The 23,064-nt window shown below is 43.2% G+C and overlaps 3 protein-coding genes across 4 annotated transcripts; 2 read left to right on the top strand and 1 right to left on the bottom strand.

Annotated features, from left to right (window-relative positions):
* Positions 1-6: 6 nt before the first annotated feature.
* hmox1a (heme oxygenase 1a) lies at positions 7-3,107 on the bottom strand. The gene is made up of 5 exons (XM_063903481.1): positions 2,949-3,107; positions 2,437-2,548; positions 2,135-2,350; positions 1,740-2,012; positions 7-1,289 (listed from the first exon to the last, which is right to left on the bottom strand). The coding sequence occupies exons 1-5, from the start codon at positions 2,996-2,998 to the stop codon at positions 1,119-1,121; spliced, it is 822 nt and encodes a 273-aa protein (XP_063759551.1). The 5' UTR covers positions 2,999-3,107; the 3' UTR covers positions 7-1,118.
* A 1,257-nt stretch (positions 3,108-4,364) lies between these two features.
* foxred2 (FAD-dependent oxidoreductase domain containing 2) lies at positions 4,365-11,701 on the top strand. The gene is made up of 10 exons (XM_063903018.1): positions 4,365-4,516; positions 5,672-5,886; positions 6,172-6,477; positions 6,728-6,979; positions 7,775-8,083; positions 9,472-9,638; positions 9,718-9,883; positions 10,015-10,241; positions 10,319-10,489; positions 10,879-11,701. The coding sequence occupies exons 2-10, from the start codon at positions 5,675-5,677 to the stop codon at positions 11,112-11,114; spliced, it is 2,046 nt and encodes a 681-aa protein (XP_063759088.1). The 5' UTR covers positions 4,365-4,516; positions 5,672-5,674; the 3' UTR covers positions 11,115-11,701.
* Positions 11,702-12,518: 817 nt separating this feature from the next.
* On the top strand, positions 12,519-22,596 carry LOC134878468 (protein NLRC3-like). 2 transcript variants are annotated; one of them, XM_063904506.1, is made up of 8 exons: positions 12,519-12,921; positions 13,262-13,405; positions 13,792-13,896; positions 17,822-18,021; positions 18,654-20,454; positions 20,879-21,052; positions 21,255-21,428; positions 22,090-22,596. In XM_063904506.1, exons 2-8 carry the CDS (start codon positions 13,293-13,295, stop codon positions 22,307-22,309), a joined length of 2,787 nt encoding a protein of 928 aa, XP_063760576.1. In that variant the 5' UTR covers positions 12,519-12,921; positions 13,262-13,292; the 3' UTR covers positions 22,310-22,596. The 2 variants fall into 2 exon arrangements, with proteins under 2 accessions (XP_063760576.1, XP_063760575.1); XM_063904505.1 differs by having other exon boundaries at positions 18,651-20,454.
* Positions 22,597-23,064: the final 468 nt, after the last annotated feature.

Below are 23,064 nucleotides of genomic sequence, written 5' to 3'. Positions count from 1 at the left end.
TTGAGTAAAGTAGAAGTACTCAGGTCTTGTACTTGAGTAAAGTAGAAGTACTCAGGTCTTGTACTTAAGTAAAGTAGAAGTACTCAGATCTTGTACTTGAGTAAAGTAGAAGTACTCAGGTCTTGTACTTAAGTAAAGTAGAAGTACTCAGATCTTGTACTTGAGTAAAAGTAGAAGTACTCAGATCTTGTACTTGAGTAAAGTAGAAGTACTCAGATATTGTACTCAGTAAAAGTAGAAGTACTCAGATCTTGTACTTGAGTAAAGTAGAAGTACTCAGGTCTTGTACTTGAGTAAAGTAGAAGTACTCGGGTCTTGTACTTGAGTAAAGTAGAAGTACTCGGGTCTTGTTCTTGAGTAAAAGTAGAAGTACTCGGGTCTTGTACTTGAGTAAAGTAGAAGTACTCAGGTCATGTACTCAGTAAAAGTACTCAGGTCTTGTACTTGAGTAAAGTAGAAGTACTCAGATATTGTTCTCAGTAAAAGTAGAAGTACTCAGGTCTTGTACTTAAGTAAAGTAAAAGTACTCGGGTCTTGTACTTGAGTAAAGTAGAAGTACTCAGGTCTTGTTCTTGAGTAAAGTAGAAGTACTCAGGTCTTGTTCTTGAGTAAAGTAGAAGTACTCAGGTCTTGTACTTGAGTAAAGTAGAAGTACTCAGATCTTGTACTTGAGTAAAGTAGAAGTACTCAGGTCTTGTTCTTGAGTAAAGTAGAAGTACTCAGGTCTTGTACTTGAGTAAAGTAGAAGTACCAGAGTGTAGGAATACTCTGTCACAGTGAAAGTATTCTAAATGTTCCTCCAGTGAAAGTAGAAAGTACTCTCCTCTAAATGTACTTAAAGTAGCGACAGTAAAAGTAGTCATTGTCTGATTGGTCCATTTCAGAATAATATCTCTGATCTGTTTTAGAATGAGTGATCTTTCAGTTAGGGTTCATCTTAAATTTAAAACAATATGCACAGAAAATCCATCAAATCAGAATACTTCCTAACAGATATATATACTTTGATCATGACTCCTAAAATACTGGCCTTGTTGGTTTTGTAAAAAGGAAGATGTCCGACCCGGTTTCACATTGAGAACGAGTGATAAAGTGCTGAGTGGTTATAGACGGTTCCTCTACAAAGCGTAGAGTCCCAATCCAACCGTAGTCAGGGCAACACACACGCCCACGGTGAACTGCATGCTGGGTAAAGACAGAAACATGTTTTTGGTCTTCCCAGCGTTGCCCTCTGATTGGTCCGCTGCTTCTGTTGTGACACTCAGCATTTTCTGCAAGTCATCAAAAACCTGAAGGAGAAAAAAGCAGAACGACGACTCAGCGTTTTTAGAGATTCACTTCCTGTTTCTCAGAGTTTGACTTCGCCAGAAATTAGGGATTATTACTGGTTGCTGACTCCACATTGTCCACGTGTATACAGATCAAGTACTGTACTTCAGTAGGAGGTACTTGTACTTTGAGTACTTTCATCTTCTACTACACTACATTTGGGACGCCAGAATTGTACGATTATTGGCTAAAAGAAAGAAAGGGGCGGGACATCTCTAAGCCTTTGACCAATAACAACAGAGCTGGCCAGCTAACCAATCAGAGCAGTCTGGGCTCTGGTTTCAGACAGAGGGTGGAAAGAGGAGCTGCAGCACAGGCGAGAAATGAAGAGCTGTCCCAGGAGAGACTCTACTGATATGAATAGAATATGTCTCTAAGTATTTGAGTACTGAATACTTGTTCCCCCTCACCTGGATGTTGAGCAGGAAGGCGGTGTTGGCCTCCCTCAGCAGCTCCTCCCTCCTCTCCTCCGTCAGCTCGATGCTGTTCATGCGGCCCCTGTACAGCTGTTTGAAGCGGTGGGGGCTGCTGACGCCGGGGAACGAGAAGAACGACAGTCCTTCTTTACTGCTCAGCCCCAAGGACTTCTGGGTGATCTTCCCCAGCACCTGGCCTCCTGACAGGTCGCCCAGGTAACGGGTGTAGGCGTGAGCCACCAGCAGATCAGGACTCTCTGCGCCAATCTGAGGAACAAGAGGAGCTGTTATTTTGAAAGGTAGAGACACTACTGATGAAGAGGAGCAGGATGTCAGAGCATCTTCTTTCAAAAGTCAGGTTGGGTGATAACCCTCCTCTCTCCGCTCACCCTCCGTATTCTCTCCTGGTATCTGACTGTGGCTGCAGGAACGATCACCCTCTGCCTCCACTCGGAGCCGAAGAAATGTTCCAGATCTCCCTCCAGAGTTTCCAGACGAGCGAGTTCCTGAGGGAAGTAGATGGGAGCGACGGCGGGATGTGAGGCGTTCCTGTCCAGCTCCTCCTCCAGAGCTCTGTAGATCTCATACAGCGAGCACAGCAACAGCTGGGGGGGGGGGAGGGGAGGGGTCAGGACAACATGTCAACAAAGGGTATCAGATAAACATTGCTGCAGCCCATGTGATGTCTTACCTTGTACTGAGGCAGGGTGATCTGTCCTCTCTGGTAGCTCAGCATCAGCGTGGTGTTTTCAGCTCGGATATGACTGTCCTTAGTGGCTGCTTTAATCTGTTCCGATAAATCACTGACAACACAAAGAGGGCACAGTTAGTCATTTGCTTTTACATTTATGGAGGTAGAACAGTGACAGTAGGACTTGGCATCACAAATCAAAAGTTGGAAAAAAGACTGAAAGGAAGAGTGCTATTTAAAACAAAGTAAGACTTCAAAATATATCCAAAAAACAAGTCGGGCGAAACAAAAAAGAGGCAATTATTCAAATATACTGAAAAAATAGGATTCCCTTTAAAGTCTGTGAAGCAACGAGGTGGCAGTAAAGTTTGGGGTTGGCAAGAATATTGAAAGTTCTTTAAATTGTCGTTGAAAAATACAAAGTAATTTATTTTTAAGGTGTTTTTAAATTTTGAAATTCATTATTGAAGCTCCACAGAGGTCCGTCAGCTCAGAGGGATTAGAGTTCATACCTGCCGACGTCCCCTGCGTCGTTTTTCCTGGCACTCTTCATGGTCTCCATCTCTGCTGGCTGGAACAAACTGTTGTTTGGGCTCAATAAACAAATGAAATCTAAATAACAAGTGTTGATCTGAAGGCTCCTCGGTCCTCTGTTTCCTCTCGGCTCTGTGTCTCCTCTTTTTATATCCCCTGTTTCTGCTGAGTCACAAGGGAAGTGTGACTGCCAGTCAGCACTCTGCTGAGGCTGAAACATGACAAAGCATGTAGAGAGGAAATGTGAAAGCGTGATCAGGCAGAATCTCAAACTCAAACTCAAGGCTCATTCTGGATAATCCTCGGTGGTGAGATGTAAGTACAGTAATGACTTGTACTTCACTTGAGTAATATGACATAATATATATGAATAAAGAGCCATCACTGAGCTCATGGTAAAGAGAGCAGAACCATTTATAATAGTGAATAAGTGATAACGTAAAGAGGCCACCTGTTAAGCTAAATCCACTGTTTCATGTATTTTATATATGAACATGTGTCCCCTCTCTGAAAGCTTCAGGAATAAAGACCCCCCCCTCTCTCTCTTTCTATCCTGATCCATCTCCTGAAAATTAGCCGATCTGATTTTGGCCCCTTTGTGATGTCACAATGTTTTAGATTAGTTCATTTAGTTTTTCAGATTAAGAGTTTACATTCAAAAGATGTAACGTGTTTATATAAGAAACCAACCAGTAATTAAAGTCACTAATTGACTCCAGGACTGAATATAACAACTGTGTTCTACTATGTGCTAAAATAATATAATAGGATAGGAAATAATATAAAATGATATAATATAATCTTCAACAAAATAATATGATATAAAATAAAATAATATAAAATAATATAAAATAATTTTAAATAAAATAATATAAAATAAAATAATATAATATAATATATGATATATTATAAAACAGTATAATATGAAATAATATTACATAATGTAATATCATCTAAAATAATGTAATATGATATAAAACAGTATAAAATAATATATGAAATAATGTAATATAAACTTAATTAATATAAAATATAGAAATGTGCTTTTATTTTTCTATTGTTATTTAATTTGTAAAAATAAAGAACTATTTTATTTCGTCTATTGGAAGTTTAACCAATCTATGTTTATATCAATATTTGATTCCGTTTTATTTTATTATGAAGTATTCTGATTTCTACAAAGTGAAGAAGGAAAGTATTTCAGTTCGTGAAGGAGGGTTTATTAAATGTACCATCTTCCTGCAAAGGATCTGTCATGTAATATCCACTGTATTGTTTCACTCCAAAGAGCCAGAGAGGTTTTAATGTGAAAGATAACAGACAGCACAGACCCCCTCTCCTCCCAGTAGCCTCTCTGTCTGGTATGTTATAATCCCGCCCCCTTATGCAAGCAGCCTCCATTGGTGTGTGTTATCCAGAGTGGGAAGTGTAGCGGATTTCACACACTCACACACACACCCACACTTTAAAATTCTCCACAGTAAACATGTAGACTACATACATGCTGAACTACATGCTGCGTTCAAGGGACCGCCTGATGTAAAAGGTAATGGTGTGTTTATCGATCATACCGCCGGACACACATCTGCTCACCGGTCGATGGCAGAGCCGCATCCCCAGGAGAGGCACTCACCGTCGGCTGGAGAGCTGCTGCAGACCCGGGGGATTACCTGCTGTGTTTTCTGCATGTTTACACCTATTTTAAATCAGCATACTGTAGGTTCTCGCTTTAGATGCATATGTTATTAGTTAGTCGCCATATTCATTTTGGATTTGTGATGTTTTCAAGAGTACAGAGGGGTTAATGTTGGGTAATCATGGCCCACATGCAGGGCAGTACTGAGGTAAATAATGCACATTTTTAAAGAGTTCATAAAAATAAATAATTCTAATGTCTTGAAGTACATTTGCCCAAAGAGTAGCTTCACACTTTTACGGTAGTTGTAGCTGCCCACTTAATGGTGAAATAAATACTCAGATTTCGAATAAAGTAAAGTAGTAATCCTGATTTGTAAAAACACTGTTTCAACAGAAAGTCTGTTAAATCTTACTTTAGCACAAGTACAAACGTTTTGGCGTCAAAATATACTTGAAGTAGGCCTGGGAAGAAAAGTATAAAGTAGCCTAAAAAAGGGAAAACTCAAGCAAACATCCAAATATATTTCCTTTTAGTGTCCAAAACGTTATAGATTTGAAGTACACAGTTGAACAAAATGAAAATACTCACGTAAAGTTCCTCCAAATTGTACATTTCACCATTGCATTTCCTTATGTTCTGTATTTAAGTACAGTTTTAAGGTACTTTACGTGAGTATTTTCATTATGTTCAACTGTATACTTCAAATATATTACATTTAACACTAAAAGGAAATATATTTGGATGTTACCCCTTTGTATATACCATCACTTTGATTAGTACCTGTCATTTAATCACATATTTTACCTCAGTAAATGTAACTGGTATCCAGGGTGGACAAAGTACTGTTACACGTAAAAGTCCTGTATTAAAAATCCACTGGTTTCCATAACACAGTGAAGTAGAAGTATAAAGTTGCGTAAAATGAAAAGTGGAAGAACCTCAAAATTGTACTTAAGTTCAGTACTTGCGTTAGATATCGTACGGTCATGTGCTAACTGCTTCATGGGTTTTCTTTATGGTTTCCTTACGTGATGCTGACACACACTGCTTTGTGTCGCACAGGTAATGGATTCAAACCTCCCTTGTTTAATCCTCTTCCTCTTGATCGGCTGTGTGAAATGCTCCTTTGATAACCAACACGATGGCAGCCGGCGCTACGGGTACTGTGTGCTGGGAGCCGGGCCGGCCGGGCTGCAGATGGGCTACTTCCTGTCCAAGGCCAAAAGAGACTACATCATCCTGGAGAGGAACTCTGGACCGGGCAGCTTCTTTAACAAGTACGAAACCCTTTCTGAAAGCATGTTGTATGATACAGGAGAATCTTGGAATTCAATGGTTTTCTGAATGTATTTTTCCCCCTGCATTTCTTTGACTGAGCTGATACCAGATGTTACATAGGGGTTGGGAGGCAGGGGTAAAGCAAAATGGCAGTGTGCATGCGCTTCGGTCCAAATGGATGGTACACTGCTGAAACAGAAATTAACGGTACGCTGTATCCAGTTCTCTTTAAACATCCACTGTCTACCTGAATCCCCTTTGGCTTCTCTACTCTGTCTGTGAAGGTATCCCAGGCACAGGAAGCTCATCAGCATCAACAAGATCCACACAGGAAGGCAGAACCGAGAGTTCAACCTGCGCCACGACTGGAACTCGCTGCTGAGCGATAACCCCGACCTCCTGATGAAGAGAGTGAGCTCTGAGTTTTACCCTCCGGCCGACGCCTTCCCGACCTACCTGTCCATGTTTGAGAAGGAGCTCGGGCTGAGGGTTCGGTACGGTGTGGACATCGGGAGGATCAGGGCGGTGCAGTCACCCAGAGACAGGAGCTACATCCTGACTGACCAACATGCCGCAGACTACACGTGCAGGTAGTTCAGACCTGGCCTGCCCCTGGTTATCTGACGTCCAGCGCTTTGTCTTTTAACCTCTTTCCTTCTCTCCCTTGATCTTCCTTAGCAATGGGGATGTTATGCGTAGCAGCAGTGTGTTATCAAGTTTTAATAACCTCTAACATGTCTGAATTGACCAATCAGAATCGAGTATTCAACTAAGCCCTGCAATAACTTGTGATAATTGGCTCTATGAATAAGGTTTGATGATTTTGATCCTCCCCCTCAGCGTCCTCCTGGTGGCCACGGGTCTGTGGGTTCCTCAGAAGGTGGAGTTTGTGGGTTCTGACCTGGTTGAAGGCTACGAGTCCATCTCCACCGATCCTGAGGACTACAAGGACCAGGCCGTTCTTATTCTGGGGAAGGGGAACTCGGCCTTTGAAACGGCCCAGAGCATCTTGGGAAAAGCCAGCAAGGTCCACATGCTCAGCTCCAGCCCGGTCCGACTCGCCTGGCAAACTCATTATGTCGGAGACCTCAGGTAGGACTCAAGATTCGGTTCCTGGATTTGTTGTCTGTTTACTGGAGGCTGCTTTTACATCAGCACTCCTTCACTTTATTTCAGATGTATTCCCCTCAACCCTAAACTGGATGTTATTCAGTGGAGGTTTACAATGCTATTTTCCTTTAATTGGTACTGTTTTTATTCCAGTTTTGTTCCAAGTCTGCTTTCATACTTCTACTAGATATCCATGACGTTTAGCTATCTAATTTAAAAGTATATCCACTACTTTAAGCTCTATATTTTGATTGATAATTTGGTTCATTAAGCTATTATTTGAGCTATTTATCAATAAGTTTAAGCTAAGTATTTGATCTAGTTATCCATTATTTTAACATGACTAAATACATAATTTGTTATACTTTTAGCTCATTATTGTAACTAATATTCTTAGTGTTTTAACTGCTAACTTAACTTTTATTTTAGCTATTATTTTTGACTTTGAGCAAACTGTTTGAACTGAATTTATCCAGGAATGTTTTCTATATCACAATTAATCAAAGCTTTTAAGCCAGTTATTCAAAATGATTTATAATTACCTAAAGCTAATTGTTTAGCTCTGCTCACTTACTAACGAATTTACTAATTTATTAAGACCTCACTCAATATTTGGATATACAGTTTAACGTTTGTTTTCTCACATTTTAACGTAGCTACCCCATTGCATCGAGAAGGACCCAGTGGGTACAAGTTGGGAACATGTGTCCTAAAAGACAACTGTTTTGCATTATAGATATCGGCACTTTAATTCTAAATGTACCTTTTGTTTTTCAGAGCTGTGAATAATGAGCTCATAGACACATATCAGCTGAAGTCCTTGGATGGTCTGGCGGAGGCTCGTCTGGACAAAATCGGCATCACTCAACGAAAAGAGCAAAGCGGGAGGAGATCGGGCGCTCAGAAGAAAGCAAAGTTTTACCTGACTCTAAAGAAGCACATTCAACACCAGGAGAAGAAGAACAGCTCCGATGCGCCAGGGGAGGAAATGCCAGGGTATCACATTGACAACTTTTCGATGCGAAAGCCCTACGACCGAGTGATTCGATGCCTCGGATTCAGATTCAACTTCAGCGTGTTTGACAGGTAAGAAACGTTTGGCTTTTGTATAAAGGGTGGAGGAATGAGTCCTTGTACAGTTCACTTCTCTCAAATTCAATGTTTTTTGGTTAGAGGCCTGAAATAAGATCTGTCTCACAGCTGAAGAGATTTTCAGATTTTGTTCCACCACATAAAACACGTCAATAAATATCTGAAGCTGTGTCTAAAAAAACTACTGTTGCTAACAAGTGTCTACATGAGACGACCAAACGTCATCACGCCCAACATTAGCCTCCTTTAGCTTAGCGGTGGTGCCGTGAAGTCATGTGACCGTGCTGTAGTTCCTTTATAGCCCAACATTAGCCGCCTTTAGCTTAGCGGTGGAGACGTGAAGTCATGTGACCGTGCTGTAGTTCCTTTATAGCCCAACATTAGCCTCTTTTAGCATAGCGGTGGAGACGTGAAGTCATGTGACCGTGCTGTAGTTCCTTTATAGCCCAACATTAGCCGCCTTTAGCTTAGCGGTGGAGACGTGAAGTCATGTGACCGTGCTGTAGTTCCTTTATAGCACAACATTAGCCTCTTTTAGCATAGCGGTGGAGACGTGAAGTCATGTGACCGTGCTGTAGTTCCTTTATAGCACAACATTAGCCTCCTTTAGCTTAGCGGTGGTGACGTGAAGTCATGTGACCGTGCTGTAGTTCCTTTTATAGCCCAACATTAGCCTCCTTTAGCTTAGCGGTGGAGACGTGAAGTCATGTGACCGTGCTGTAGTTCCTTTATAGCCCAACATTAGCCTCCTTTAGCTTAGCGGTGGAGACGTGAAGTCATGTGACCGTGCTGTAGTTCCTTTATAGCACAACATTAGCCTCCTTTAGCTTAGCGGTGGTGACGTGAAGTCATGTGACCGTGCTGTAGTTCCTTTTATAGCCCAACATTAGCCTCCTTTAGCTTAGCGGTGGAGACGTGAAGTCATGTGACCGTGCTGTAGTTCCTTTATAGCCCAACATTAGCCTCCTTTAGCTTAGCGGTGGAGACGTGAAGTCATGTGACCGTGCTGTAGTTCCTTTATAGCACAACATTAGCCTCTTTTAGCATAGCGGTGGAGACGTGAAGTCATGTGACCGTGCTGTAGTTCCTTTATAGCACAACATTAGCCTCCTTTAGCTTAGCGGTGGTGACGTGAAGTCATGTGACCGTGCTGTAGTTCCTTTTATAGCCCAACATTAGCCTCCTTTAGCTTAGCGGTGGAGACGTGAAGTCATGTGACCGTGCTGTAGTTCCTTTATAGCCCAACATTAGCCTCCTTTAGCTTAGCGGTGGAGACGTGAAGTCATGTGACCGTGCTGTAGCTCCTCTATAGCCCAACATTAGCCGCCTTTAGCTTAGCAGTTGTGACGTGTCATTGTATATTACTTGTTTTATCTCTACAGCTCTGCCTGCCCACCCACCAGTGACAACGCTAAAGGCAGGTTGCCCAGTGTGACGCCGTGGTATGAAGGGATGAACACCCCCGGTCTGTTTGTTCTGGGAACCGCTGCTCACTCCAGAGACTACCGCTCATCTGCCGGCGGCTTCGTTCATGGATTCCGTTACACAGGTAACTTTGTGTAATATTTAAAATTTTGCTCCTTTTTTAACAAAAAATATTTTCCTTAAACATTCATTTCCTGCCACAGTGCGAGCCGTACACCGCGTACTTGAACAGCGTTACCATAATAACCCATGGCCGTCGACTAAACTGATGATGACGCAGCTGCAGTCCTGGATCCTGAAGCGGCTCGGCGAGGCCTCCGGGCCGTACCAAATGTTTCAGGTGCTGGGGGACGTTATACTTCTTCGAGGGTAAGCACATAGATGCTATTATTACATCTAACATCCGCTTTCTGCTTCTGGAGATCATGACTGCGCCATTCTTTTAGTCCCTTCTTCATACTTATTTGAACATCATGATTTCTTCTCTCGTTGACTCTCAGCTCTCACTGTGAATACGTGGAAGAGTTTACTCTCCAGGCTCTGCCTCAGTTCTCCTCTGTCTCGGGCCACGAGGTCTCAGAACATGGGCTGATAGTCCTGGTGATGCAGTACGGGAACAACAAGATCGACTTTCTGGGGCGGAGCAGGGCCGAAACCGACTGGACCAAAGCCTGGAAATCCAACTTCCTGCACCCTGTTTTATACTACTATGACACACTTCCTTCTGGTGAGTGGAGATGCTGTCTCTGGAAGAAATAAAAACAAACTCTGAATGTATGTTAATATTCTCCTCTTATCCCCCAGAGGAAGACATGAGGCTGCGTCCCACTGGATGGCCGTTACCGAGGCCCAAAGCGATCCATCACATGGTGGAGGACTTCCTCGCAGAATGGGACACTCCCATTTCTCATATCCAGCCACTGCGGCGCTTCCTGGAGCACTGTGTCCAGACTGACCTCAGGGCCTTCTATGCTGGTAAAACTGTTTGTTTGTGATACAAATCGCATTTTTTTATTCATGAATTTATTTATTTTCCATGTATTTCTTGTTTGTTAATTATTTAAATGAAATTGCAAATTAAATGTTAACATTACTGATTTATCATTGATTGTATAGCAGACATTTATTTAGAAAATAATGTATATACTTTGTTTTAATTACTGGGCCTTTTAAAAATAAGATATATTATTCTATAAATGTTGTGTCTTTTAGAACTAATGTTAATTTGAATTTATTTTATGTGGCTTCTATAAATATATATATTTTAAAATAATTTCTAGGTCTTTTCAAAATATTATTTATATTTTTTATAATTTCAGTGTCTTTACAAAATATTATATTGAAATTATTTCCGTGTCTTTTAGAATCCTGTTTCCGCTCCTCCCTAACCCACCGCAAGCCACCGCTGTTTTGTCAGCAGGGATACTTGAAGCAGCAGGGAGTCGCTCACAACAGCCAGCCTTGGCAGCAGGTTCACGACGCCGGACCGATGCCTACTGAACAGGACACGGGAAAAACATCAGGGTCCAACCCGGCGTTCCCAAACTACCTGGCACAAGCTGGAGCCTCTGTGTCTTCAGGACTGAAACTAGACTTCTGATTGTTTTACTGAAGCGTGATAAAGCTAAGCCTACGATGCTGTTTAGGTCCCTCAGCTTTGCTACCTCCAGCATCCATAATGATTCTGTCCATAAAACCAAATACCGTGACAGGATATCATCCTGCTGATCAATCGTTCCAAATACTGTCGGCTTGTAACCCTTTAAAATAAGGCATGCATAATTACAGACATGATGTAAATGTCAACACTTTCAACCAAAGAGTGATTTTTCTTTCCTTTATCAAATCTTAATTTGTGTGCAACAGATGACTTGTGTGTTTCCTTTATTTGGTAATAATCTCACAGCCCCTCCCACGTTATCATAATGCAACCTGTTGGGGACCCGACCCCCCCATGTTGGAAATGACTGTTTATCACTGGAGCGGCACGTTGCCCCTTGAATATCCCCCATTGTTGTTCCTTATAACATATTGAAGTGCTTTATAGATAGCCATTTTCATATCATGTAAATCTAAATTATCTGAAGCTTTATAGGTGGAGGGTGGGTGTTACAAAACGGTTATCATTCTACATTTTACATGATGCTACATGATTAAACATATTAAAGAGAGAGTTTTTAAATGAAATGAATGTGTTTTTTGGACTATTATTTACTATAATTTATTCCAAATTCTTCCTTAAAAATATGTTATAACTTTTTTGTATTATTTGTATGTTTATCTTTAATTTTTTTAAATCTTAAATGTAACAATTGTCCCTTAAATAAAACTGGATAAATATTAAATAAATTCCCTTTACACGGTGCGCATGCGCAGAACCATCAGCTCCTGTTGTCTTTCCCGATCCACTATTCCTTGATCCTGTTGACTTCATATAATCTACAGGTCACTGAACCGGCATCTTTTCGGCTGAAGACAAAGTGAGGAGAATGGTTGCATATTTAACGGTTTTAGGAGAAACGAAAAGTAGTTAAATTAACACCTAACTGATTATAACGAGATTTTATTTCAGGGCAGAGAGTGAATGAAATATCAGTTATCCTAACACAAGAGGATTATGATAAATTAAACATTTAGAAATATGTCACAAGCATCCATACTGTTATTTAACGTTCACGCTTTTTAAAAAGTTTGAACTTTCCATAGCCTCTTAACATGACAGTGGCGAGGACATATTACTGCGCGGTTGGAAATAGTCCCGGTCTTGGAGTTGTTTTCATTGATTGAAGGCATGTTACAGGGGCAGTATATTTTTGTCAAGGTTATACAGTAAGGGATCCACCTGCTTTCAATTCGCCATTATCAAGAGAAGAACGTCAACCGGACAGATCGATAACGATGACAACCCAAGCTGCGGATGAATACGTTAGTTTACAGTGATGTGACGGTGAACTGAGCGAGCTGCGCAGATCTTTTGGATGAAGAAAGGTGAGCGGACATTCAACGGTTTTAGGAAAAACGAAAAGTAGTAAAAAGTAGTAAAATGTATTTAAAAGTAGTTGATTTAACACCTTAATGCTGTTTGAATGTTTATACAGATATGTTATTTCAGGACAGAGTTCAAATGAGTATGTCAGTTAACCTAGCTAACATTAGCCTACAGGATTATGATAAACTAAACCTAATATTTAATAACTTTGTTCTGCTTGTTTTTAGCTGCATCTCTATTTCTATCTTACTGAAAACAATCCCAGTAAGTGTTCCTGCTGGTAAAGCTGGTTAGTAAACACAGGATGGAGCTGCAGACTGGTGAGGATGTGAAAGTGAAAGTATGCAGACAGACAGACAGACTCCATTTTCTTCCATTTTTACTCCACACTTGGACAGAGCAGGAGGAAGAAAACAGGGTGAGTGTTAACACCAGGCTCTGCTGCGGTTCAAGACATTAATAATTGACTCTGTTAAACTGTATGTTTAAAAAATATGTTATCACAAAGAATATATTTTCTTGAGTCCAAGGAGATATTTTCAAATCTGTAAACTTTTTAATTTCCTGGTTTCTGATTCATCAGAGTTACATAACAGACAACATGGAGAGCAGCCCGTCTGAAGTCTGACTGATTAGTTGAATTTAAACCAAAGTTTATCATTATGATGGTTTAGATTTAAATACTTGTGTTATATTGTGTGTGTGTGTGTGTGTGTGTGTGTGTGTGTGTGTGTGTGTGTGTGTGTGTGTCTCTCCAGTGTTACTGGTTTATCTCTCAGACTGGAGAAGATGAGTGAGGAAGAGGACAAGTCTCCAGTCTCCAGCTGTCTGTCTCTGAAGAGTGACCGCTCTAAAGATATTAATCCATTCTTCAGTGATGAACCTGGACCCTCAGACACAGAGTAAGAGTCTCTGCTGCTAACTGACCTGAAGAAGATTCAGTTTTTATATCATCTGATAATCTGATCTGTTCTTTAATGATCGCAGTAAAGAACCTCCGTACAGTAACAACGTTTAATTGAAGTCTTGCTCCTTGCCATCATCAGAGATAGTGAATGATCTGCTGGTGAAATCATCCTCACACTTTATATGTTGGACTTTGTGTTCAGCTAATAAATCCAAACTTGTCAAACCCTTCTCTCTCAAAGGAACTTTAACAGCAGAAACCCTAAAGCTCGACTGACAGTTCAGAACGAGTCCAAACATCTTTAATCAGATGAACAGACAGAAGTCAAAAGCTGCTCTCAGCAAGAACTGATCATGTGTAAAACCTTTGTTGTTTCCACAGACGGAGAGCAGAGCCTCCAGTCCCCAGCTGTCTGTCTCTGAAGAGTGACCGCTCTAAAGATATTAATCCACTCTTCAGTGATGAACCTGGACCCTCAGACACAGAGTAAGAGTCTCTGCTGCTAACTGACCTGAAGAGGATTCAGTTTTATATCATCTGATAATCTGATCTGTTCTTTAATAATGTGCAGTAGAGTACAGAAAACAGAGGAATCATTATGAAAGGATATTTCAATATGCTATGATATCATCAGTGTGTCAGTGGCAGGAAATGATTCAAAATGACAATAATATTAATAAATACTAACTAGCTTTTAGAACAGTAAATATCATCGTTGAATAATCCTATGCCCTGTTTTTAGATGTGTTTTCAATATGTTTTTAGTATGGATTCAATTCAACAAATTCACACTACTTGATAAATTACACCTTGAGAGTAAAGTTTGTGACACTCTGCAGAAACCTGTCAGAGAGAGATTCTGCTCCTGTGGTCTCTGACCATCTGAAGTGAATCAGAGGACGAGGCATGCGACAATCTGTTTGGTATTTTGAGCAAAACACTTCACAGACAAGTTTTGTATAGATATGGTCCTACTACATAGGCTAGTTCACTAACAGGCGGACCGCGGTCGGGACTCTGGCGCCGACCTATACGGACCCAGACCTATAATCAGTACATTAATAACGGATTTTCTTTTGACGGGGCAATTCCATTTTAACCGGCGCCAACAGGGGGCGAAAGAGACGAGAGAGCAATACAGGCAGATAAACACAAGAAGAAGAGACAAGTTAGCGGGAGACAGAGAGAGAAGACGGAGAGGGGAGTTAGCGGGAGAGAGAGAGAGAGAGAAGAGTGAGGGGAGAGACGAGTTAGTGGGAGACAGACAGAGAAGAGGAGGAGGAGAGAAGAGTGAGGGAAGAGACGATTTAGCGGGAGACAGTGAGGGGAGAGAAGACGGAGAGAAGAGTGAGGGGAGAGACGAGTTAGTGGGAGACAGAGAGAAAGAGGAGAGAAGAGTGAGGGAGAGACAAGTTAGCGGGAGACAGAGAGAGAAGACGGAGAGAAGAGTGAGGGGAGTTAGCGGGAGAGAGAGAGAGAGAGAAGAGTGAGGGGAGAGACGAGTTAGCGGGAGACAGACAGAGAGAGAAGAGGAGGAGGAGAGAAGAGTGAGGGAAGAGACGATTTAGCGGGAGACAGTGAGGGGAGAGACGCGTTAGCGGGAGAGAGAAGACGGAGAGAAGAGTGAGGGGAGAGACGAGTTAGTGGGAGACAGAGAGAAAGAGGAGAGAAGAGTGAGGGGAGAGACAAGTTAGCGGGAGACAGAGAGAGAAGACGGAGAGAAGAGTGAGGGGAGTTAGCGGGAGAGAGAGAGAGAGAGAAGAGTGAGGGGAGAGACGAGTTAGCGGGAGACAGACAGAGAAGACGGAGAGAAGAGTGAGGGGAGAGAAAGGTTAGCAGGAGAGAGAAGAAGGAGAGAAGAGTGACGGGAGAGACGAGCTAGTGGGAGACAGACAGAGAAGACAGAGAGAAGAGTGAGGGGAGAGACGAGTTAGTGGGAGACAGACAGAGAAGACGGAGAGAAGAGTGAGGGGAGAGACGAGTTAGCGGGAGACAGATAGAGAAGACGGAGAGAAGAGTGAGGGGAGAGACGAGTTAGCGGGAGAGACGAGTTGACGGGAGAGAGAGCGAGAAGTGTTAGGGAAGACAGAGGAGAAGACAGAGAGAAAGAGACAGAGAGAAAAGAGTGAGGGGAGAGGGGAGTTAGCGGGAGAGAGAAGACGGAGAGAAGAGTGAGGGAAGAGATGAGTTAGCGGGAGAGAGAGCGAGAAGAGTGAGGGAAGACAGAGAGAAAGAAGACAGAGAGAGAGAGAGAACAGTGAGGGGAGAGACAGGTTAGCGGGAGACAGAGAGAGAAGAGTGAGGGGAGAGACAGAGAGAAGGCAGAGAGAAGAGTGAGTGAAGAGACAAGTTAGTGGGAGAGAGAAGACAGAGAGAAGAGTGAGGGGAGAGGCGAATTAGCGGGGGGGAGAGAGAGAGAGAAGAGTGAGGGAAGAGACAAGTTAGCGGGAGAGAGCGAGAAGAGAGAGAGAAGAGTGAGGGGAGAGGCGAATTGGCGGGAGATAGAGAGAGAAGAGTGAGGGGAGAGACAAGTTAGCGGGAGACAGAGAGAGAAGAATGAGGGGAGAGACGAGTTAAAAGGGGGAGAGAAGAGTGAGGGGAGAGACGAGTTAAAAGGGGGAGAGAAGAGTGAGGGGAGAGACGAGTTAAGAGGGGGAGAGAAGAGTGAGGGGAGAGAAGAGTGAGGGGAGAGACGAGTTAAGGAGGGGGAGAGAAGAGTGAGGGGAGAGACGAGTTAAGGAGGGGGAGAGAAGAGTGAGGGGAGAGACGAGTTAGCGGGAGACAGATAGAGAAGAGTGAGGGGAGAGACGAGTTAAAAGGGGGAGAGAAGAGTGAGGGGAGAGACGAGTTAAAAGGGGGAGAGAAGAGTGAGGGGAGAGACGAGTTAAGAGGGGGAGAGAAGAGTGAGGGGAGAGAAGAGTGAGGGGAGAGACGAGTTAAGGAGGGGGAGAGAAGAGTGAGGGGAGAGACGAGTTAAGGAGGGGGAGAGAAGAGTGAGGGGAGAGACGAGTTAAGGAGGGGGAGAGAAGATTGAGGGGAGAGACGAGTTAAGAGGGGGAGAGAAGAGTGAGGGGAGAGACGAGTTAAGGAGGGGGAGAGAAGATTGAGGGGAGAGACGAGTTAAGAGGGGGAGAGAAGAGTGAGGGGAGAGACGAGTTAAGAGGGGGAGAGAAGAGTGAGGGGAGAGAAGAGTGAGGGGAGAGACGAGTTAAGGAGGGGGAGAGAAGAGTGAGGGGAGAGACGAGTTAAGGAGGGGGAGAGAAGAGTGACGGGAGAGACGAGTTAAGGAGGGGGAGAGAAGATTGAGGGGAGAGACGAGTTAAGAGGGGGAGAGAAGAGTGAGGGGAGAGACGAGTTAAGGAGGGGGAGAGAAGATTGAGGGGAGAGACGAGTTAAGAGGGGGAGAGAAGAGTGAGGGGAGAGACGAGTTAAGAGGGGGAGAGAAGAGTGAGGGGAGAGACGAGTTAAGGAGGGGGAGAGAAGAGTGACGGGAGAGAAGAGCTAGCGGGAGACAGAGAGAAGGCGGTGAGTGGAGCACCAATGAGCTCCTTCACATGTGAGAATGGACCTGACACCATTTCAGCCCCGATGTAAAATCCTGGGGACAGGCTGGAGCTCAGTCCTCTGAACTAAAGACAGTCAGTGAGGGAGAGGAATATCAGAGGGACAGAAAGACAGACCTGAACTGTTCAAAAGTTCTGATGTGTTCGGAATGATCTGTTCTGTGATTGGCTGAAACTGTTACGGTGTGAAACGGTTAACACAGAGAAAGGGAAGTTCAAGCTGCTGCTCTTTATTTACTCTTTCTAAATTAAGCTCTTTTAAGATGCACACATTTCCAAAAGCCATTCATTTACTTTCTTAAAAGCAGCCCGAGTGCAACATTTAGATATCTACAGTATTATTCTGTATATCTGTAGTTCAAGAGACAATAAATATTGTTGTTTTTGAGTTGTACTTTGTTTGTTTGATGAGACAGTCAGTTGTTGATTACATGCAGACGTTGCTACAGCTGCTAGGTCACAGCTAAAGGACACCACACTCATTCAGAACCAGTTACACATGTTGATGTTCCAGACCTTTGCTTGGATCATTTTCTCTAACTGGACCTCGTTGAGTTTTAGTTGAATACCCCTGCCTTAATATATTATATAGTACAAAAGGAGACCTTTAACTAAAGGCTTTGTTAAAAATGTACGTCTTCAACGCACTCTTGAAGTTTGAGTCATGAATCCAGACAGGATGCTGTTTGGTTTTATAATGTGAAGCTTAAACTATCTACCTGATCACAAAGATATATTATAGAGACCTTTTTAAAATATCAAACTGTAATTTCCACCTTGTTGTTCCTTTGTTCAGAATCAGCTCTACTAAAGTGAAGTGCTTTAAAGGATGTGTTCCCTCTCCACAGAGGGAAGAGGAAGAGTCCTGTTCCTGTGGAGGAGCAGCTGTCCCGCTGTGCTCTGTGTCAGGATGTCCTGAAGGATCCAGTCTCTACCAGCTGTGGACACTGGTTCTGCAGACAGTGCATCACCTCATACTGGGAGCAGCGACCTCCACCAGGAGACTCCTGCTGTCCCCTGTGTGGAGAGAGATCCAGCTCTGTACAAAGTAAGAGCCGAACACATGCAGCCTCTTTACCGCGTCTGGGCGCTGGGTGTCTTCTCTTCCACAGAAACACCATCATCTGATCTCTTCTTTGAGGCTTTGTTTTTGAAGTTTGTACAAAAACATTTACCGTGGGACGGCAGTGCTTCCTAAAAACGCTTTCTGTCTCAATCTCAGGGAAACATTAGCCCTGCACAGATATAATATTTAGGTATGATAGTAAAGATATCTGCCAGCTAGTATTGGGCTCTTCCTGCTGGAGTCTTCATGTCCAGAATTGTTCATTTTTATTTACATTTGTTTAGTGTCGTGTTGTAAAGGTTAGATCTTCTTCCAGGCGTTTTTTGAAGTGTGTATGAAAACAGAGAGTGTTTTCATTTGTAATATTTAGTAAATGCTGGACAGATCTTCTGCTCAGGGGAACGTTAGCCCTACAAATACATTTGACAGAAGGTAGTAAAGATATCTGATGACTAGGATTGTTGTCTTTATGTCCAGGATTCTTCCTGCATCTGTTTTGGGTTTAGTATCGTGTTGTACAGCGTAGACTTTAAGCTGTTTGATTAAAATCATATCTTTTTAACCCTGTCTCTATTTTTAAGTTTTATTCTCATCATCAAATTCTCTGTCAGCAGATAGTCTGCAGGAGGCTTCAGAGGAACATAGGACCAGTCTGAGGAGGAGATGTGAACGTGTGACTGAAGGAACTGATGGAAGTGAAACCCTCCTCAACAGGATCTTCACTGAGCTGTACATCACACAAGGACCGAGTGAAGAGGTTAATACTCAACATGAAGTGAGGCAGCTGGAGACGGCTTCCAAGAAGAAGCCCCTCCATGACACTCCAATCAAGTGCCAGGACATCTTTAAAGCCTTACCTGACCAGCAGACACGCATCAGAGCGGTCCTGACCAACGGCGTCGCTGGAGTTGGAAAAACCTTCTCAGTGCAGAAGTTCACTCTGGACTGGGCCGAGGGTTTGGAGAACCAAGATGTCAGTCTGGTGATCCCGCTCTCCTTCAGGGAGCTGAACCTGATCAAAGATGAGCAGTACAGTCTTCTCAGGCTGATCCATGTTTTCCATCCAGCCTTACAGAAGGTCACAGCAGAGCAGCTGGTTGTCTGTAAAGTGCTGTTCATCTTTGACGGCCTGGATGAAAGCAGACTCTCTCTGGAGTTCAGAAACAGTGAGGTTGTGTCTGATGTCTCACAGCAGTCCTCAGTCAACGTGCTGCTGACAAACCTCATCAGGGGGAAGCTGCTTCCCTCGGCTCTCGTCTGGATCACTTCCAGACCTGCAGCGGCCAATCAGATCCCTCCTGAGTGTGTGGACAGGGTGACAGAAGTACGAGGCTTCACTGACTCCCAGAAGGAGGAGTACTTCAGGAGGAGATCCAGAGATGAAGAACTGTCCAGCAGAATCATCTCTCACATCAAGAGCTCCAGGAGCCTCCACATCATGTGTCTGATCCCAGTCTTCTGCTGGATCACTGCTGCAGTTCTGGACCACATGTTGACTACAGACCAGAGAGGAGAGCTGCCCAACACCCTCACTGACATGTACTCACACTTCCTGCTGGTCCAGACAAAGAGGAAGAAGCAGAAGTACCATGAGGGACATGAGACGAGCCCACAGCAGCAGACGGAGGCTGACAGGGAGGTTCTTCTGAAGCTGGGGAGGCTGGCGTTTGAACATCTGGAGACAGGAGACATCATGTTCTACCAAGAAGACCTGCAGCGCTGTGGTCTTGATGTCACAGAGGCCTTGGTGCACTCAGGAGTCTGTACAGAGATCTTCAAAAGAGAGAGTGTGATCTTCCAGAAAACAGTCTACTGCTTTGTTCATCTGAGCGTCCAGGAGTTTCTGGCTGCAGTCTACATGCTGCACTGCTACACCAACAGAGACACAGCGGTACTGAAGGACTTCCTGCAGGGAGACTATAACAGCAGGTATAGCAGGGATCAGGATTACCCATTCCTGGATGTCTTCCTAAAGAGCGCCATGGAGAAATCCCTCAGAAGTAAAAATGGCCACCTGGACCTGTTTGTCCGCTTTCTCCACGGCCTCTCTCTGGAATCCAACCAGAGACTCTTAGGAAGCCTGCTGGGTCTCACAGACAACCGTCCAGAAGTCCTCCAGAGAGCCATCAGCAAGCTGAAGGAGTTGAGAAGTTCTAGAATCTCTCCTGACAGGAGCATCAACATCTTCCACTGTCTGACAGAGATGAAGGACCACTCAGTACATCAAGAGATCACAGAGTTCCTGAAGTCAGGGAACAGATCAGAGAGACTCTCTGAGATCCACTGCTCAGCTCTGGCCAACATGCTGCAGATGTCAGAGGAGGTTCTGGATGAGTTGGACCTGAAAAAGTACAACACATCAGTGGAGGGACAGCGGAGACTGATTCCAGCTGTGAGGAACTGCAGGAAGGCAGAGTAAGTCCAGATGTGATTCACTTTATAAACTAGATTAGGTTTAGTTCCTCAGATATCAGTTATTCTATGTATTATAATAATTGTTACCTTTTACAGTTTTTAGTTCTCTTCATATTCCTGGTCAAACTAATGAAGGACTTCAGAGGTTTTCTCTCAGCAGCATGTGATCACAACATGCAGCAGTATTTCACAGGGATCAGTGAAAGCAGTCCTTCATATATCATTCAGTTTGTTCAACAGCACATCTGTTTTTACCACGATGTTTAAAATAAGATCTGACCGGCTGACGATGAATATAGAAAACTGTTATTATATTAAGCTGACTAACAGTGAATGTTAGAACATGAACGTGTTTCATCAAATTCATGAAGTCAATGTGATGTTTCCTCTCTTCATGCTCACTCTTCTGTAATATTTGTGACAGGCTTTTTAACTGTGGACTCTCAAAGACTCACTGTGAGGTTGTGGTCTCAGCTCTGAAGTCTGACCCCTCCCACCTGAGACATCTGGACCTGAGTCTCAACAATCTGATGGATTCAGGAGTGGAGCTGCTGAGTTCTGGACTAAAGAGTCCACACTGCAGACTGGAGACTCTCAAGTCAGTTCAATAACTGTATAAAATAATATCAGAATTATAATTACATATTGTTTTCAGTATTTATAGTTTGTAATATTTCCCAGAGAACAAAAACATTTGACTTTGTTCTTCTGTTTTTGCTGATGGTTGAATATTCATCAGAATATAGACAGCAGGTGAATGTGTGAGGGAGAGGAAGTGACTTCATGTGTTCTTTATTCAGACTGAGGTTCTGCGGGTTGTCCGATATCAGCTGTGCTGCTCTGGCCTCAGCTCTGAAGTCCAACCCCTCCCATCTGAGAGAGCTGGACCTGAGTCTCAACATTCTGCAGGATTCAGGAGTGGAGCAGCTGAGAGATCTTCTGGAGAGTCCTCTCTGCAGACTGGAGACTCTCAGGTCAGTCCTCCATCTCTCTGAGCTGAGATTAGAGAGTTGTGTTTCCTCTGAGCTGCAGACATCAGGCTGATATCACACTGAGCATCTGAATGCTACCAATCCTACCCTCATTATCACTCATCTTGAACACCTGAAATTGATCTCATATTCTGCAGCATGCTTTAAATAGATGATGTAAAAATACAACAAATGAATGTTTGTATTAAAACCCCTCAACACTCACATTCTCTGAAGCTACGTGATGCTCTTACTGACTGAACAGTTCAAAGTGAAGATGCTGTGATTCCATGAATCCACTATTCCTGAAATTAATATTCTGGAGGTTTCTTCTTCACATTTAAAATTCCTCCTGAAATATTTGTGATCTTTGTGAACTTTGAGATCTGGAGTTGAATCAGTTTCTGAGGGTTTATTTGTCTGGCTGCATCATGAGTGTGTGTAGATGGAGGTTCAGATGTGAAGTCTCCTCTTTATTATTGAAGTAGAAGCATGGTGTGTTTAATATTGATGAGAGCTCTTTCCACTTTCTGTCTCCTTCAGTTTTTACCTGTTTGGAGTTTCCACTTTCTAACCTCCTTCAGCTCTGATCAGATTATTAAACCTGGAGTTATTTCAAACAGAACTTTGTTTTCTAAAGTCACTTCATGTGTTCTTTATTCAGACTGGAGGACTGCAGTCTGACAGAGGTCAGCTGTGATGCTCTGGTCTCAGCTCTGAAGTCCAACCGCTCCCATCTGAGAGATCTGGACCTGCGTTACAACGATCTGAAGGATTCAGGAGTGAAGCTGCTGAGAGATCTTCTGGAGAGTCCACTCTGCAGACTGCAGACTCTCAGGTCAGTAAGGGGTCGAGTCTCTGCTGGTTCAGCAGTATTGTATTAAACACAGGATCAGTGATGTTACCACTGACTGCAGGTTCTGTCTTTCTTTATTATTCCAAAAACGATATACTGTAATCAAAGCCACCTTTAGTGAGTAACTCTCTAACAGACGAGAGGAAAGGTACTCTGTTGTTTTTCTGTCATGTTTTTGTTTCTAGATTACTGAGCAGTTATTTCCTCTGATGCAGCTGAGAGCTGTCAGTCGTAGTGTTAGCAGAGAAGAGATGAAGGGATGTAAAGCCTTAGATCAGTCAGGACTCTGAAGCTGACTCAAAGAACACTTACTTTAAACTGGATCTAAACTGATGGGTTGTGTTCATCCCTACAGGATCGATGAAGGGACGTTCACAGCCGAGATCCAGTAGAGCTGTGAGTATAGAAACCAGATCCTCCTTTCATCAAACCATTAACGTCTGATCCTGAGAGGTTCAACAGAAACATGTTTGAACTCCATCTGGTTTCAGCTCTCTCAATCATTGAGGGTTCTAATGTTTCTCTCTGCTCCGGAGCAGACAGCGTCTGCACTTCATCAGATGTAACATCCGCATCACGAAACGCTACGTTTCAGCGTTAGTCAACGGAATGATTTCACAAAACAGCGGCCATTTATAATGTCGATCCCTGTCGGGATAGACTGTATGCATGAATTGTAACGGTACTTACGAGAAAAACATTTCTTTAGGAATCGAAAAGTGGAACCGATAACCTCCAGTTTCCATCTCACCGTAACACACACCTGAATCTTCAGACAGGTAA

This window comes from Eleginops maclovinus, chromosome 16 (genome assembly GCF_036324505.1).
Source record: "Eleginops maclovinus isolate JMC-PN-2008 ecotype Puerto Natales chromosome 16, JC_Emac_rtc_rv5, whole genome shotgun sequence".
Lineage (NCBI taxonomy): Eukaryota > Metazoa > Chordata > Actinopteri > Perciformes > Eleginopidae > Eleginops > Eleginops maclovinus.
Note: the sequence above shows the minus strand (reverse complement) of the source record. Positions and strands in the feature narration are given on the sequence as shown.